Below are 17738 nucleotides of genomic sequence, written 5' to 3'. Positions count from 1 at the left end.
TTAAACGAACGTATCTCGTCGTGACTTTCTCCTCGGATTGCGTAACGCGGTTGCTCGCGCGACGTTTCTACCCTACCCGAGCGGATTCGACGCCGACGGCGAAGTCCTCGGGAACTCGATATCGGTAGGAAATGAAAACTCGATTTCATCGGGAGAAACCTGCTTCGAAACGAATCCCCGCAGGACGGAATTTTCTCTCGCGGCTGAAAATCACGAGTGAAATTGGACAGAGAAACGTGTCGATCGTTTGATCTCTCGGCGACGGATTACGGGGCTTTGATCTCCGCGTCTTCGTTTGCGTTTTAACCCTAATCCTACCAGGTTGCGATTTTCAACATTCAATAACTGGCAGAGTCTGACGTTTCAGATATTATAAACGTCGTAATATAGATTATTAGTTATTGGAAATTTAATGGGAAAACGATAGAAATAATGAAAGCATAATCCTCGTGGATAACTGTGTTCTTAAGAACAACGAGCAACAAACGAGTTTCTGAGCAGGCGAGGCTAGATAAACAGAACCATAAAAGGCTTTCGAAACGATTAGTGGAACAGGCTGATCGCGGCCAAATAGATAATACCTGAGCATACTCCTGGTTTGATCGTCAAACGCGCGTCTATCGATCGCAGGATTGGTATCTGTCCAGCGGATAATCTCGACTAGAAAGGTCGAACAACTGTTCGTAAACCGTTACGAAAAACCGAAATTTCGGACTACGTTATGCAACTGGTACTCGCATTGTTTTCTGGGAACGCTCCCCCAATTATTTTCAACACCTTTCCAAGCGATGCTGATAGGAAACTTGTTTCCCCGAGTGTCCCAGTTCGCGACGGCCTCGGAAAATCGAATTTCCACGCGGGAGAATGATTTCGAGTTCCCCCCCCCCGACCGACCCACTTTCCCGTCGAGGCAATTTCATCCTCCAGGACCAACGGATAAAGGTTATCTGTTCGCGCGATGAGAGGAGCGGGAAAAGAGCATCGTCTGGCCGGGCGAAACGCGTGCAACAGCAATTTTTCCCCGGGTTCCAGGCGACGGGGGTGAACAACAATGCCGCGTTATCGGAAGGCGGGAGACACCGGGAGGGTGCGGGATAAGCAAATAACACGAGCCCTCGAGACCGACGTAGCACTCGTTAACGCACGGATGCCTTTTAATTGCGGCGTATCGAAAGAAAGGGTTCCAACAAAGCGGTCCAAGGTGAAAGGAAAATCCCGAGGAACGAGGGTCGCGACGGCGCAAAGCGCCTCGACGCTTTCAATCGTCGAAAAGGTACGGAGAGAGCGAAGGGAACGATTCAGGGGGGTAGGAAACGACACCCTCCTCGCTCGTCCTTAGGCACGATTGAAGCTGCGAAACTCGCGAGAAAAAAAGCCTCGATGGGTCTCTGTTCTTCGGGGCTATAGTCTCCGAAAGGGTTACTTTTCCTTTTCGCTTCGAGACCGATTCACTCGACGTTCCCCGCGGTATCGAGTCACGTACCTTCCTTTGAACTGTAATCATTCTAGCGTGGAAGATAACACCTTTGAAACCAGATCCTCTATGCACTTCGGTACCAACTTATTCGAAGACATTTTTATTTGCACCGAGAGTCCCGTTATTCGTACGCAAATAACAGGGTGACGTTCCCTAAATCGAACTACTTATTTCGACGTTTTTAACGACACGCAACTGATGTAACACAAAGCGATTAAGCGAACTGGACGACACATGAAAACGATAGCCGCACACGTTACCGAAAAAGTCCTGGTATTCAGGCAGAGAGTATTTCGCTGAACTTTCCGCAAACATTTGCGAATGCACACATTACTTGCAAGTGACAGACTTTGCGGTATGATAACGCAGAAAACGATCCCGATAAGATTACGCAGCGGAGACGTGATAACCCTATTATCGGTACGGTATGCCTTATATGGTAAAAAATGTACAAAGGCTGATAATCGTTTCGTCCAATCTCGCGAGCGATACTAAACACAGGATTGTCCCTTTAGAAAGAGGTTGCATCGATATCTTCGCTACTTTAAATAATAGGAATAATTATAAAAATTCTTTTTTTTTTTTATTTATTTATTTGTTTAAAGTCGCATCAACCGCTAAGGGTTATTAGCGACTCACATAAAAATTCTATTCGTAATGTAAAGTAAATTATTTATATCAGTAGCTTATAGTATATAGAGGCTATTTTGTTTTTGAAAAAATGAGTATCTAAAAATAAAATAAATAAACGTGGTGGGAAAAATCACCTTTCGAGTAAAGGTCACTTCGACATCATGATTTATATATAATATTCGACAACAACAAAGAATCTTATGCTTATGAATAACAATAAACCTATCTTTCGAGGAAGAGTTCTCGACGATTGAAACTTTCCACTCGCCAGAATTTCCTGCGAAATGTTACTATCTTGAAAATCGTAATTGTATTTACCCACGTTTAAAATGCGATTGCATTATCGCTCCAACCGATATCTAATTAGTTAATAAGTTCAATTCGAAAGTTGGAAAATATGATCTTGTTCAACGGTATTCGAAGAAAACGGTGTTTTCCATTTAACACTTAAGCTACTTTCCACGAGGATTCTTCAATTATGAAACAAACCGCTTTCTTTGCTGTACATTTTCAATTAATTCGAGAACTAACAAAATTCCGTTACGCGTTTCAGTTATTCCGTCCTCGGTATTTGAGTGAAAATGAATAAAAAAATCCCTGTTTCTCCTCGTCCTGATTTTCCACGGGCACTTAACGCGTTCAGAATTTTCGTTTCCTGACTTGTCGATGCAACGGACGGGTAAACGTTTCTCTTTGATCATAGAAAACTTCCGGACTCAAATATCAGCTAGTTTCTCTCCCGTCACACGCGACATTTCGATTCGAGCTGTACTCTTTTTAACGCTTTCACGGTGCGTTTTCGTTTGTTTCGCGATTGGGAGGGGGAAACGTACGGTATATCCCCGGCGATGGCTGAAAATCTTGCAATTCCACGTAAGTTTCAAAGCCAGTGGTAACTGAATACGCGCATTCGAGTGGCCATTCATTCCACGATTGGCCATGGCCTGGTTTCGCCGTTTCTGTTAATAGCCGTGTGTTCTTGCTCAATAACGCGTGGGCTCCACCTTTCCTTACCAAAATTCCATTCGATTCACCTTAAATCGAAGACAATCGCGACTACCTCCACCAAAAAAGGGCCCCTCGAGGATCCTATTCTCAGAGACTTTTGTCACGAATTTTCCGTCAACATTTTCACGAGGAAACTCGTTAAAAAAGAAAAAAAAACGATTGTTTCGCGTGTGCTTTTCACGCATCAGCAACCTGGGGCATTGCTCGAACGTACAAAATAACGTTACGCGTGAATCGTTCTGGTCTGCCTGTCCGAAAGCAACAAAAACATCTGTTACCACGTCCTCGAAAAAAACCGGAGCCTCGCGGTGTCGTTAACATTATGCAATCGCGAGTATGCCAACTCCCATTTGGTATGCACGACTCTACGACTCGTGTCGCGAGGATGTGATCGCTTCGCCGATTATCAGCCGATACCGAACGTTAAAATCTGGTTCCAGACGTTCTCGAGTTAAATGCCAAGAGCAAAGAAGCTCGAGGTTACGGTGAAGCGGAGCGATTTCCATCGCGAAGCCCGCAGCGTCTCGAAAGCGCCCGGCACGAGTTAATTGCTAATCATCCGTCCGATTCAGATATTAACTTACGAGAGCTAATCCGGCCCGGAGTCTCGTAATCTACCGGAGGCTAATGAAAATAAAGAGGTCGTTGTACCCTCTCGGAAACGCAACGTCCCGCGAGTAACGGCAACGAAGTCACGTTCCTGCGACGACAATGAATAAAGGGCACTCCGCCGGATTACCCTTTAATAACTCGCTGCGGCGACGTCCATTATTCCCGTTCTCGTCGCGCGGCAGAACGGTAGAATTCGCGCCGGGGAAAAACTTTCACCTTAATTCCCGGGGCAAAAAAACCGTTTCAACGCGTTTTCTAAACAGCCGTGCACGCGATCGGTAATTATATAATTACCGTTACCATTTTTCCGCGATGGAACACGCTGGACGATCCGTCCAAGACACAGCGTAGCGTGGATTCCATCGCTGAAACGGCTCGAAAATTGCGGAATCGATAGTGTACGCGCCCGTTTACGTAAATCCGTCTTTCATAGCACGGCTCGTTTACCCGCGACGCTGTAATCTACGGCTGAGACCTTGAAAATGCGATCCTCGAGCGAGACGTCGCTCCTCGACGGTGCACGGTCTAGACCGTCGCCGTGGGCACGCGATACCACTCGATATTTTTAACGCGCACCGCCGAAGACCTTCGTGATCGGCACACATCGAACCTCGTGCACAATGCCCCATTATTTCCTCGCATCGAATACCTTTCAGTTACACGGCCCACGCGTACGACTAACAAGGGACGATCCCCGACCCGGAAATTCAAAACGGTCCGACATTTTAAGCATTTCTATCGAGCAATGTTTGCTTAAGGGCTGGACATTCACCCTCGAACATTCATGTTGGACTTCCTAACCGTCAACAAAAATCATCTCCAGTGACGATTGTATATGTCTGGAGTTTTGGTGTTTATTATAGAAAGATAAGAGTTCGTCACAGAACAGAACTGAACTCATATACCTTTAACGTATCATTTAATAAAAAGTACATTCTACCAGTGATTATCGTCGTTTCATTCATAGCCCTATCTTTTCCAATGATCCACAAGGTAGAAATAAAATTTTCAAAAAATCATACTTTGTACTTTGCAACGTGAGTTCACCGAGTCTTATGTGATACGTTCATTGCACGACTTGTAGGGTAAAAATAAGGTAAATACGAACCTTTTGGAAGCGGATCGACGCTGTTCTGCGCGGAGAACTCTCCGAGGCCGAGGCTTCGATGGAGCTGGTGGTGCTGTTGGTGCTGATGATGATAATGGATCTGTGGAGGAGGCGATGCCTCTCTGACGCAGCTCATCAGTGTCAAGGCACCTCCGACTCCCCCTCCACCTCCCCCGCCGCCGCCCCCGCCGCTGGTGGCGGTGCTCGTCGACATCCTGCTGGTCTGAAACACCCCGAAGAACCAGGCCGCGACGTAAGACTCTCTGACGCGTTGGTACCATGCCGCGAGAAACGAATTCTCGGCCCTTTTCCAGCTCTTCCAGCCCTCCATCCTCCCCGCTACGATTCACGTTCCTGTCTCGACCTACGCGGATCACGGGCGAAACATACGAGCGGCGACTACGTCGGGAGAATTCGGCGGATATCGATCCCGCACCAGCTGACCTTAGTTCTCCGTTCGTACCGACCTTGCACAATGCCTCCGGTTTGTTCCTGTCCGCGCGACCGGTTCTCCGACAACCACCACGACCGAATTCGTCGACAATTTACGGCCACTAAATTCGAGTAAATTCGTTGTTGCTTCGTACACACTACGTCGTTGTACCACTTGTGCTCGATCGACGATTACACGGCTACCCTCGTGTCCCGAATTCTCTCGTCGAAGGGCAAGGTCACTCGTACCATCTCCACCGATGGTTAACAAAAAGAAGGAAGAACATTGGAACGAACGAAACGCGTGGAATTCGCCCGGGTGCGCGATAGGCGGAAGCGGCGTTGGTCGTCCGTCTCTTCCGCGTGTTCCTGTTCCTTGTCTGCGGCACGCTCGCGCCGGGAGACGGTCACCCGATGCAGCCAGCCTCCTCTCTCCGTGTCGACGGGCTACGGCTCTGTAGCAATGGGTCAGGAGATGGTCTCCATGGTAACTGCACCGAACGAGGGGTGCAAGAGAGAGGCGGTATCGCGCATCGATTGCACCCCTCGGCTGCCGGACGACCCTGACCTTCGCACAGCTGACGACCACGTCGACTCCGCGTGCAGCGCAGCGGGACAAGCAAGGTTGCCGGGATGGCGAAATTAACGCTGCCGGTTCTCGTTAAGGTATCGTCACCGGCTCGCGTTACACCTTTTAAATCCCCCCTGTTTTTTAACCGCTTCGCGTATCCGCGTCTCTCTCCCCCTATCCGTACTGGCAACGAACTGTTCGCAGAGAAGACGTCAAGAGCCCTTTTTCACACTCTGGGGTAGTAGAGAACGACGATGACCTCAAGGGGATAACGGGTAATGCAGCGCCCTGTATACCGACAAAATTTGCCCCGAAATAGGGGTTTACGAAATAAGAGATTTTGCCCTTATATGAGCACCTTTTGGGTCGGATGAGGTCTCGTTCGAAAGAGGAAGAAAATTGACAAAATACAGCCATAGAATCGAGATCTTTTTAGGTTACTAAAAGAGTTGTGGGATTCCAATACTGACGAGACTCTCTGACTCTGATTTTAAAGAAATTCGACAGGGTGATGGATTGACTGTGGATGTTTATGCATTTGTGGGGAATTTTAATTCTCAAGAAACTACAGAATGCACTTAATGTGCAAAAATATAAGAAATACTTAAATTAAGATACGAATTTAAGTTTTGAGACAATCATCTACAAAGCTCCCATAAAATATGAATTCGAATAAAGATCCACAGTCTAGCGATGGATCTATATTTAGAACAGGTGTAACTAAAATTATATAGTATAGATTCCCAAAAGTTAAACAATTTCTGATGCAACATAGTCCAGACTCCCTGCTGTTAGATCATATGTAGTTGCATGCGACTCTCAGGGTCGAACGTTCGGCTAAAACAAGCTGGCGTTAAAGCATACACCTGTTATCCATAAAAGACGGCTCAACACGTAATTTGTTCTTGTCACGTACCATAATATTTACATTGGTATAACTTATGTTGCATCGCCGTTTTCTCAAGCGGCAAGTGGCGTTAAATCATCTTTCTACATTTTTAACCGCGCGTGTACAGGTATTTACGATATCTCTCGGTATAATATTCGATTCTCCTTGCTGTGGCACTGTGATTTTTCACGCTTACGTCCCTCCGTATGTACTCTTCGCGTCATGTTTTTGATTACCGCGGCACGGTTTATAATCCTCGCGTCTTTGGCGTATTCGCAACTTGTGATTTCGTTCTTCCTACCATGCTCGTGACTTTGATCATGTAACCGCTGTTCCGATGTTCCGGCTGGTTGACTCCGCGACAGAGATGGATCATGCATCTCCGATGCCTTCGTTCCGAGACTCCTACACGTTTGTTTCGAACGCTGCAAGACGTTGAACGAATAAAAGTAATATTCCACGACACTTCGATATCGAAACCGCCTTTCCAATCGTAATCGCTGAAATGCTCTCGAGCGAACGTCGTTGTCTCTTTTTCGGAGGAAACGGTCGCCTTCGTTGCAACGCGATGAAAGTGCCGGCGGCAATTTTATGCAAGCATTCCCGACGTATGAGCAGTAAATGCGTGCGAGCACTAATCGAGCTAAGTTCGTTAGATAAAGTCGAGAGATTGCCGCGGCCTTGACATAGCTGCCATAAGCTATCCTGCTGATGGGATGACGTTGCCCCACACGGTACACACGCATTAGCGTCTCCCACTCTCGTTCCAACGCAACCCACACCGGAATTCGGTTCTCTGACGCTTTTCCCTTCCAAGCCGTTCTCGGTAAAAATATCCTCCATTTTACGAGACAAAATACCGAACGTTCCAGGTGCGTTACATCTTCGAAAAGAAGCCGGTAAGTCGACCAAAAAGTTCCTACGATTTTTAAAATGCAAGCAGCTGCGAGGAATCGATGTTTCTCTTAAGACCGTTCGACCAAGGATGAGCTTCGAGTTCTCTCGAATTTCTCGATCGACCGCTGGCTCATCTGGAAGTTATGTCGATGATATTTCTCGGTAATTCGTCTGTAGAGGCCTTAAGTACCAGATGATCCTTCTCCAAGCTCCTTGTCGTCGTCGGTCGCTTTTTTCCCCAGAGCACCTTTGTTCTTGCCTTCATCGATCGTGAAAGCGTTTCATTATGAAGCTTGTGTGTACGAAACATTCCTACGCTGTTCAATAATACGTAGCATTCCGCTTTAATCTCTCGGACCAAGGAGTTTTCTGTTATTAATTCTTTTTTCATTTACCCTAACACGCAACTTTCACGACGCGTCGTACCGTCCATTAAAACGTCGCGCATAACATCGTTTCCCGGTCGTATTCTTCGTCGCGTGTACGCGGAGCGGATGATGGGGCACACGAGTAGCGCAATTAACGCCGCTTAAAAGAACTTCTCCCCGCGTTCGAGGAGAAAGCAGGCTTATATACACCACGTGTCCAAGTTTCATTGTCCCGGAGGCTTAATCGTCAAACTCGAAAAGTGAAATGCAGGCTCGCGATCCTCGAATTTACTTACACTTTTACGAGACGATGTACAAAGTTGTTGCATACATCGAAGAAAAAAGATTTAACGTCGATCGTTACGCGATTTACGGAGTATATCTGTGTCTACCGACTCGGGAAGCTGTTTCTACGATCGATGGATGGAGTTCGGAAGAGCTGAAAAATTGACGAGTCGATCTCGAATTGCGCACTTCCGGTTCTGCAGAATAATTACGATCTCGCAGCCGTTTCTAACGAGGCATCGATTCTCTCGTTGCTCGAGTATCCAGGATCCTTCCCCGATACCTTTTATCGCCCACCGAGGACACAATGTACCCGTGATATTACGTTTTTCCCTTCCGCCACCTTCTTTTGTCTCTTTTGGTACCCGACGAACGAACAATTACGAGAGACGTTGCGTCGAGCCTTCGGATAAAAGCGAATCGATAAGCCTTGGTCGGTCAAATTTTATTCTCGAGCGACGACTACAACGTTTAGGATAAATTAAATTAAGATTAAATCGTTAGACACCCGTAACAGGCTCGTTTGTAAGAGAATATGGAATTTCTATTCGTTATTTACCGAATGAAATTTACTCGACTCTGATCGTGACCGATATTCTCGATTATGCAACGCACGGTTACGACCGATCGATTCTCGCTTCGAGGAGGATCGTGTTGCGTAAATTCTATTGTCAAACGGCTGGCAACGCGCGCGATTACATCGAATTACGGATGCATTCGAGGAAACTCTGCCTTGTATAGCAATGGTGGCCAAATTGCTACTCCTCTAGACACCTACCACTTTGAATAAAACATGATATTTGTTGATAGATTTACAGTAACCATTTCTAGAAAGTACTCTTTTAGATAGCCATACAATAATTGTACAGAATAAGAAGATACGACCACCATTGGTATATGATTTCAATCGTGATACGGTTACGGATCGACGTCGAACAATTTTTAACTTGGAAGTGTACCTACGAACGACTCGAAGGGCCTTGAACCCAATGTTGAAACATCGAAACGCTATAAATACGAGCATCGAATCCGTTTCAAGAGCACCGGGTATAATTCAATCGAACCGTGACTGTACCACGATCGAGCAAACGCCGGCACAAACAAGGTTTCGTTGTTCGTGGAAGCGAGATAATATCGTAGAAACATCGTTATTGAATACGCGATGCTCACCTTAAATAGGAACCGACATGATAGATGTGGTTCGTGTTGCCGTGCCCCGAATATCTGCAAACAAAACGGGAAGCTGATTAGCGAACCTAGATACGCCCGATAAAGCCTATAATCGGAGCAAGGTACATTCTTTTTTAATGAATGAAACAGTAATACACGAGCCTTCTTTGATCAATTATTCCATAGCGTATCGCAACTATTATCGAAACTATTAACGATTCGAATCTTCACGGTTTTAAAAACTATTCCAAGGCTGGTATTCGAGAATTTACGGCTCAATTTCCTCCGAAAACGTCCGTTTACTTCGGTCTTTCGAGCTCGCGGTTTTGTAAAACCATCTTTACGGGGTAAGATCGTGCTTCAAACGCGGTCCCGTTTCACGAAGTGTCAACAAGCTTCGTGGAAATCGCTTTTAAAAAGAAGGCAGAGAAGGCCGCCGTGGAGCACCAAGGAAAACATCGTGCAGACGCTCTCGCCGTCTAATGAATGGCGGTCGACGAGCGATCTATTCCGCGTCCTAGGATCCCCGTGGATCTTCGGAGCCGGCGCGCCCGGACGCGACAGAATTTCAAGCGTCTATTTATAAGGAGTGGAACGAACGGCGTGGAAGCAGCGGGTCAGAAACGCCGCGATATGCACGCGCGTACACGCCCGTTGATCCGGTTAATTCTGGGGTGGCAGAAAAACAAAACAAAAAGGGGGGAATAAACAGGGAACCGCGCGACGTAATTCGCGTCCCGTGGCTCTCGTATTCGCCGACTATAAATATCCGTGCGCGCGTCGCTTCTCGCACGGAAAACAGAAAAACCGGACGCGATATTTTAGCGCGGACGGTTCCAAAGGGTCGAGAGAACAGCTTTGTTTTTTGGGGACGCCGAGCACTCGTCGGCTACGCGAAAATTTCTCCCCGGCCTCGAGGAAGTGGTGCTCGAAAAAAAGAAAAAACCAGGCGCAAACAGTTTTCGAGCTTGGGCTCGTTTCGTAAAACTGCGCAAGGTTCGCTTGTTCCAGCAGTTTCTAAAACAGGAGCTAGGAGAAACACGACGATGCACACGCGTCGGGGGTTGTCCCGGAAGTAGCGGAGGAGAGAAACGCGCCTCGTTCCGTGCGCTCCTCTTTTTCGAAGGGACCGCTGCTTATTTAAGAAACGTCTGCTCCGAAACGAGTACCATCGCGTGTATTTTCGTCCCATGGTAAGAAACAGAGGTAGAAAATAGTAACGGTGGCTCTTCCACGCTCGAAGGGCTCTTCGATCCAACCCTCCCGCACCCCTTTTTCTCTTCCGGTTCTCCTCTTTGCTTTGTTAACGGAGAATCGATCGATTCTTTTCACAGGAAATTATCGAATGCCCAATTATATAATTAACTGGTACTTCCGACATTGACTATATATTTTAACAACGGTACCAATCGTAAGTCAGGATAAATTGGAGGAGAAATTGCTCGACGATCGTCCCGTCACGAATTGGGTTAATTCGTAGTCGCTTTAGAAAACGATAGATGCGATTAAGCGGCGTTTCAGCGAGCGCTGTCGCGTGCATCGTGAAAATGCATCGGGACAATGGCGGCATCGGTAACGACCCGAGCTAGAAAACTAGAGAAAGAACGGGACACAGACTCCCGTCCAGACTTCTCGTTTTCCCTGGCCTCTGTACCCGGTGAAAGAAATATGTCAGCCGTTGTAGCGAAACAAGAGGAGGATTCACGCTGGAGGAACACGGAGGCCCCCCCCCCGGAGGAACATCGTCGTATTGCCTCCCCTTTTGTTCCCGTCCCGGCGAATAATCACGAATACCGTGAAAAACCAGGAAGCAATTGCTTCTGCCCCCCCTACCCCCTACCTGACTTTTCTCATTTCCCGATGCGTTCTTTTCCCGCTGGAACGGGATTAACGCCGGCCTCCGGTTTAACATTTTTCTCTCTTTCGGTAATTACTGGCGTATTGTTCCTCTGTTCCCACCACCCTCTTGGGACAATTCGATACGTTGACTTTGTTGGATAATCTATGGAGATTATTGGCTAACTCTACCAAAGAAAATCACCCAACCATTTTGTCAGGTTGCGTTATTTTAAACGAACGTGTCAATACTTCCGTCTAGCATTGTATGCACACGCGAGAACCGTAATGGAGGGTTTCCGTACAATCTATGGTACACAGATGTGGCAATCGCGATATGTTTACGTCGAAGAAAGACACCATATTTCTTCGAGCATGCAAGTACTCGAACGAATTCTGAGTCACCGTAGAAAGACCTTTTTCCCTGTTCTTTTTAAGTCCCCCGTCCCTCCTTTCTTCCAGTCAATTTCCCCCTGCGTTTTCAGAGATTACAGAAACGCGTATGGAGACAAATGACTCACCGGCGTGCACACGCGTACTGAAAAAAGGAGTCATTTTGGAAATCGACCCGCCCCGCGGTCTGGCGGGCAATTCGATCCCCCCTGAGATCGACGATAAGAGCAAATTAAATTAGAGCCGCTATCGTCTTCGAGCGGGAAGTACATATTCGGTGCGCTTTTACTTCGACCGATGCGCGGAGCGTTGACCCCCGATCGAACGGAGTCCACGTGGCGAAGAATTATTTCCAGATTATACGCGTATCGTCGACAGACGGCACGATATGGAGACCGTAGGCCACCGATCGAAAGTAAATCGACGACGACTCTCTGACCGCTCGGGAAATTTATCGACCAATTGTTCCAGAAACTGACTCGTACCGAGACGCACGCTTCTATTTAACATCATTGGCCGATCGTGCAATCGCGACACGGCTCGCAGGCATTCTCTTTCGATCAAATTCGAGCGTTCCAGAGACCGCCCACGCGCCATACGCGTCTCGAAGATTTTATGCAAATCGTCCAGCCACCCACGATCCAGCAAATTTGTCTAGCTCGCGGGATTCCATCGGTTTCAAACCGTCTGACCAGTGTCTCATCTCCAGTAAACGTTGCAATTATTTAAAGACGCGACACGGCTGTTCAAATATCGGATTTCACAAAGAACTAACCGATCGGAGTGATCTTTGCATCCACGACGACGCGTATGCGACGCGCTCGTTGTCTTTCGCGACGACAAAAAGCCGGGGAGCCGTTAATTCAGACGGAGAAAGGCGTCGTGGGTTGCTAAACGATGAACAATATACGTGACTCACTGGCCGACCAGCCGTTTCCTTTATACGCGAGCGAATCGTTCCAGAAACGATCCGTCGAGTGTTCGGCAGACCTGGACAGGCCGCTGTTAATTGCTTTGACCTCCGGTTCAACGCGTTTCGAGCGGAATTTTCCGTCGTTCTGCTAGTCGAGACGTAGAGATACGCTGTTACTTCGCAGTAGAACAGAGTCTGGATTAACATTCTCGAGAATTCTCAATCAGACAGTCTTTAACACAAATAAAAAAAAAAGCCCAGTTATTAGAGTACATAGTTCACGAACCATTCAAAGCCATGGAACTATCCAGGATGACTCGATAGAGAGATCGAAAGATATAATGATTTAACCCTTTTAATTTGACGAGCTTGTTATGGTTAGAAAAAAGCTCATAAAAAACAAACTAAGAATGATATTTAATTGAATTAGATTTTCGGTAAGGAATTTTTTTCTCGAAAATGCGTAGGAATTCGGGGATATGTGTAATGATAAAAAATGATTGCAATTGACCCCTGTAACTAAATATAATTTTTTTAGAACGATTTGAAATTGTTTAATTTTGCCCAAAAATTTCAGCACCTTCTCGAATTTTTTACTTGAAAATGCGTAGGAATTCGGGGATATGTGTAATGATAAAAAATGATTGCAATTGACCCCTGTAACTAAATATAATTTTTTTAGTGTGATTTTAAATATTTTAATTTCATCTAAAAAGTTCAGTACCTACACGAATTTTTTTCTCGAAAGTGCATAGGAATTCGGGGGTATGTCTATTCACCAAAAATGATTATAATTGAACCCTGCAACTGAAAATAATTTTTTTAGAACGATTTGAAATTATTTAATTTCGCCAAAAAATTTCGGCAACTATACGAATTTTTATCTCGAAAGTGAGTAGGATTTCGGTGGTATGTCTATTCACCAAAAATTATTATAATTGACCCCCGCAAATGAAAATTAGTTTGACGTCCTATGGAAATTTTGTCTAATACTTTTTTATAGGTATCCATGAGCTCTACTTCAGAAAAAAGTTTTATTGAAATATATTCACTATTATAGGAGTTATGGCTGTTTGAAAATTGGACCACTTTTATGGGGTTTTTGTCATTTTACGGGGTTAAGGAATAACTTTTCGATTATTTTCAGAGTGTCTACATATTCTACGCTAAAATACGCGTTGTTTGCCGTTTGAAACATTAAAATCCTCCAATCCGTTCAGAAGTTATGACATTTTGATGATTCGCGTGACATTTTCGGGCAACATAAATTACATTTTCGATTAGGAATTTATTTCTCGAAAATGCGTAGGATTTCGGGTATATGTCTATTCACCAAAAATGATTGTAAATGACCCCAGAAACCGAAAATAATTTTTTTAGAACAATTTTAAACTTTTCAATTTCCCCCAAAAATGTCATACCTATTCGAATTTTTTTCTCGAAAGTGCGTAGGAATTCGAGGATATGTCTATTCACCAAAAATGACTGTAATCGACCCCTGCGACTGAAAATAATTTTTCTAGAGCGATTTGAAATTGTTTAGTTTTGCCCAAAAATGTCAGCACCTACTCGAATTTTTTTCTCCAAAATACGTAGGATTTCGGGGGTATGTGTATTCACCAAAAATGACTGTAATCGACCCCTGCAACTGAAAATAATTTTTTTAGAACGATTTGAAACTTTTCAATTTCGCCCAAAAATGTCATACCTATTCGAATTTTTTTCTCGAAAGTGCGTAGGATTACGGGTATATATCTATTCACCAAAAATGATTGTAAACGACCACAGAAACCGAAAATAATTTTTCCAGAAAGATTTGAAATTTTTTAATAACTTTTTAACGAGGCCTCAGTCAAGAAACCGATATTCTTCATTTTCGTCTTATTTTGGCCTCTAGAATCTCCCATTAAAATTTTTCCCATGGTTGGCCGAACACCCTGTATAATATGACGACTCCAGAATATCCATGCTGCTCATCGATGATTTTCTAATTGCTTTTCGTCGCGTTGGGTTTCTTGGCAACGCGGAAAATTCCGCGCGAGTTCGAAGGGAAGCACGTACATAGACGGAAGCTGAAAAACGCGGGAAATTGTCAAACTGGCCGGTCGGAAGGAGGGTTTTTGCCGTCACGATTCCTCGTTAAAGACGGCGGGGACGGTCGGATCCGTCTGCCTTAAACGAGAGAATCGTTCGCGAGGCACGTCTTGCGGACGAACCGACGACAGAATAATTTCATGTATTATTTATCGCACATTCCGCGCGACCGGGCCCCGTAGTGCTCCGCAATTTACGTCCGGCAGCCCGAAGGTGCTTCTTACGAGGAACACGTACACGCCGTAGCCTCGCGGTTTCCGCGGAGCCGCAAAGCGACCGGGATATAAATTCAGGAAAGCGACCGTTTAATCGCGACGCTCTCCCCTGTACAGCAGGAAACACGCTCCGCGAATTTTCCCGTACACCTCCGGCGCGATATTTCCATCGTAATATCGACTGGTATGCGAACGATCGACGCCGTTCTAATCGAATAACACGATCTCTTCGGTCAGTATTCGTACGCCGGGGATAAGAATCGTGTCGAACAAGAATTTTAACTCGTACCGCGCGAATAATATCGAAGCAACGTGCTCGGAATGATTTACCCTCGCGCTAAGAAAGCCCGCATCTATCGATTCGAAGAAAAGTTCTGAAACACGGCGAACAAGGTTTCTTCTCTCGTGTATAAAGAGACGTGCACGGTTAAAAACTAATTATTTTTAGCAGCGACGACGTAATTACTCGACGTCGGGAACGTAACTCGAACCGCGACCTCGCAATAGTAATTCGCGGTTGCTCGCGGTTCGCTCGAGAGCACCGTAAACGATCGTTACGGTTCGAATTGTCGTTCGCGGTGGACGTACAACCAGGGGTGATCGATCGATCGAAGCAGCCGCGGTTTTCGTCGTTGTTCGATCCAGGATCGGGGAATATCCGGGTCACCCGGTAGAGACACGGTATGCAACCGACATGCAACACGGCTTCATCGCGTGGGAATACGAACTTGCCGGTAGCCGTCCGCTACTCCGTTTCGATGTACTTTGACGGCTGGCTGAGAGAGCCGAGAGACAGAAAAATCTGCCGACAGGCGAGATCCCCGGCAATAAAATCTTTTAACGGTACTTTTCTGGGGCACCGACGGCTTCGAGAGTCCGTCTCTCGCCCGCGATCGATCACGCCCACCGTGGAAACACTTTTCACAGCCATTTTTCTCTGTCGATGAACGTTCCCTGTCGAATCGCGCTTTATTCCCGCCGCGATGAACACCGTATGCAGCGAATTACTTTGAAAGCGAATCTTCGTAGGAGAGAACGTCGCTCTAGGTCTTGGAGTTATTTTTTCGCGTGCATTCAACCCATTTCGGAGACGGGTCTGTGCAACGTGGTCTAGTAAAAAGGTCGTCGTTGAAAAACAACTGGACGTTTGAATGGCTCCGTCGCGGTTAATAGCCAGGTTTTAGCCGCGCTTCTCATCCGCGTGGGTCGCCGGCGAAGTAAAGAAAACGTAACGTGCGCCCGGTGTCCCTTTAACGCGTGTCATCGACCCGGTGGAAAGGTCAGGAACCAACGGAGGAGCCGGCTTTTTCGCACAGCGCGTCTCAGCGCGCTTCGTCGATCCAGAAAAACGTGCGACCGCCAGCAGTCGTGCACGCGATACCGGTTGTTTTTCCGGGTTACACGTGACTTATCGTTCCCTGGATCCCCCGACTCTGTGTTTCGATGATTCTCGAGACACCCGAGCCTTAAAATCGGCCCACTTTCGGAAGGTCGATCGGTGGACGCCCCCAACCTCGTCGATCGATCGGTGATTCCAGAGCATTTAAATACCGTTAGTCTCGAGGCTAATGGCGGCGCGGTTCTTTCGCCTCGTTTCGAGCCCAGAACCGTTACAACACTTTCGCTGAACGTCCCCGCGCGGTTTTTGCCAGCGTCGATGATCGACGATGATTCGCGAGGCTTCCCAGCGCGCACTTTCCTCGCTCGTTTTCCATTTTCATCTCGGTCCCAGCGGCGATTCGCGATTCGTCGCGCGTCTTTTCCATCCCGGAAACAAGTTCCAAAGGAAAACCTGGCGAGCTTTTAGTTCGTTACGGATCGTTCGAGTGTAAAGGGTAATTAACGCGCGTATGCATTCCTTTTAACAGCCTTCGACGGTAGAACCAGATCGTTCCATTCTCGCTTCTCATTATCGAGGCGTGTACCCTATCGATCGTCGAAAGCAAAAATCGATACCGTTGGTAAAGTTTCGAATTGTCTCGCGCGAAAGCAAAACAACTTTACGACGGACGAGTGACGCGAAATGACAAACGAGAAGAAAGCGGTCGAAAGAACCCCTCGTTCGCGCGTGGAATTTTTCCTTTGGAAAACGTGTACGCGATTCGTTTTTCCTTGATAAAACTCGTAACGTCGTAGCGGTCGGAGGGGTCGGGTTCCCGATGCAGATCTCCCCCGGTTACGAGTTGCGTCATGAATTCATTGCTCGAGGACTCGTCTACGAGGAAACAATTTCGCGTCAGGCTGCTCCCCGGGACGTTGATCTAATTTCCGCGGCCATTTTCTCATTAACTCGAGAAAGAGCTGCGCGGCTCTTTTATATCGGTGACTTCGAGCGGGACGGAGAATCTAATTTTCGTTGATTGATACAAAAGGACGGTTACGAGACGCGATAACTTGAGACACTCCCGATACGTCGTCGTCGCTTAGGCGCGCGCTGGAACCAGGCGACACGACGCTCGGGTGAGTCATCCGACGATGATCCCGAGTCAACGAAAATTGACCAGTGCCTAGTATTAACTAACTGTATGGATAAAAGCCTTCAGATTGATACTGTTTATACCGATCTTTCTAAAGCTTTCGATTCTATAAATCACTCTTAATGTTCGAATTAAAAGCATTGGGAATAAACAGCTGTATGCTTTCTTGGGTTTCCAGTTCTTTATCAGAGTTCAAATAGTTAAATTTGATAATAACTACTCAAGAGAAATCAATGTTACATCTGGTTCACATTTGGAGGCCTCTTCTGTTTCTAATATATATCAATGATATCTCTAAGGAATTCCATCGCTCTAAATTTTTATTATATGCCGACGATGCATTTATAATCAGCAGAGTGC

The 17738-nt window shown here is 46.4% G+C and overlaps 1 protein-coding gene across 1 annotated transcript in view; it reads right to left on the bottom strand.

Moving 5' to 3' along the window:
* Positions 1–17738, bottom strand: part of LOC122397894 — a 58755-nt gene that overhangs the window by 21007 nt on the left and 20010 nt on the right. Inside the window, exons 2-3 of the mRNA XM_043397366.1 lie at positions 9451–9504; positions 4839–5061 (exon numbers count right to left, since the gene is read on the bottom strand). Of these exons, the coding sequence (XP_043253301.1) occupies positions 4839–5052 (214 nt within the window). The 5' untranslated portion in view covers positions 5053–5061; positions 9451–9504. The remainder of the gene's footprint in view (positions 1–4838; positions 5062–9450; positions 9505–17738) is intronic.

Source organism: Colletes gigas, unplaced genomic scaffold (assembly GCF_013123115.1).
Source record: "Colletes gigas isolate AHSC1104 unplaced genomic scaffold, ASM1312311v1 Colletes_gigas_Sc00010, whole genome shotgun sequence".
Taxonomy (NCBI): domain Eukaryota; kingdom Metazoa; phylum Arthropoda; class Insecta; order Hymenoptera; family Colletidae; genus Colletes; species Colletes gigas.
This window is presented reverse-complemented; position numbering and strand designations above follow the sequence as displayed.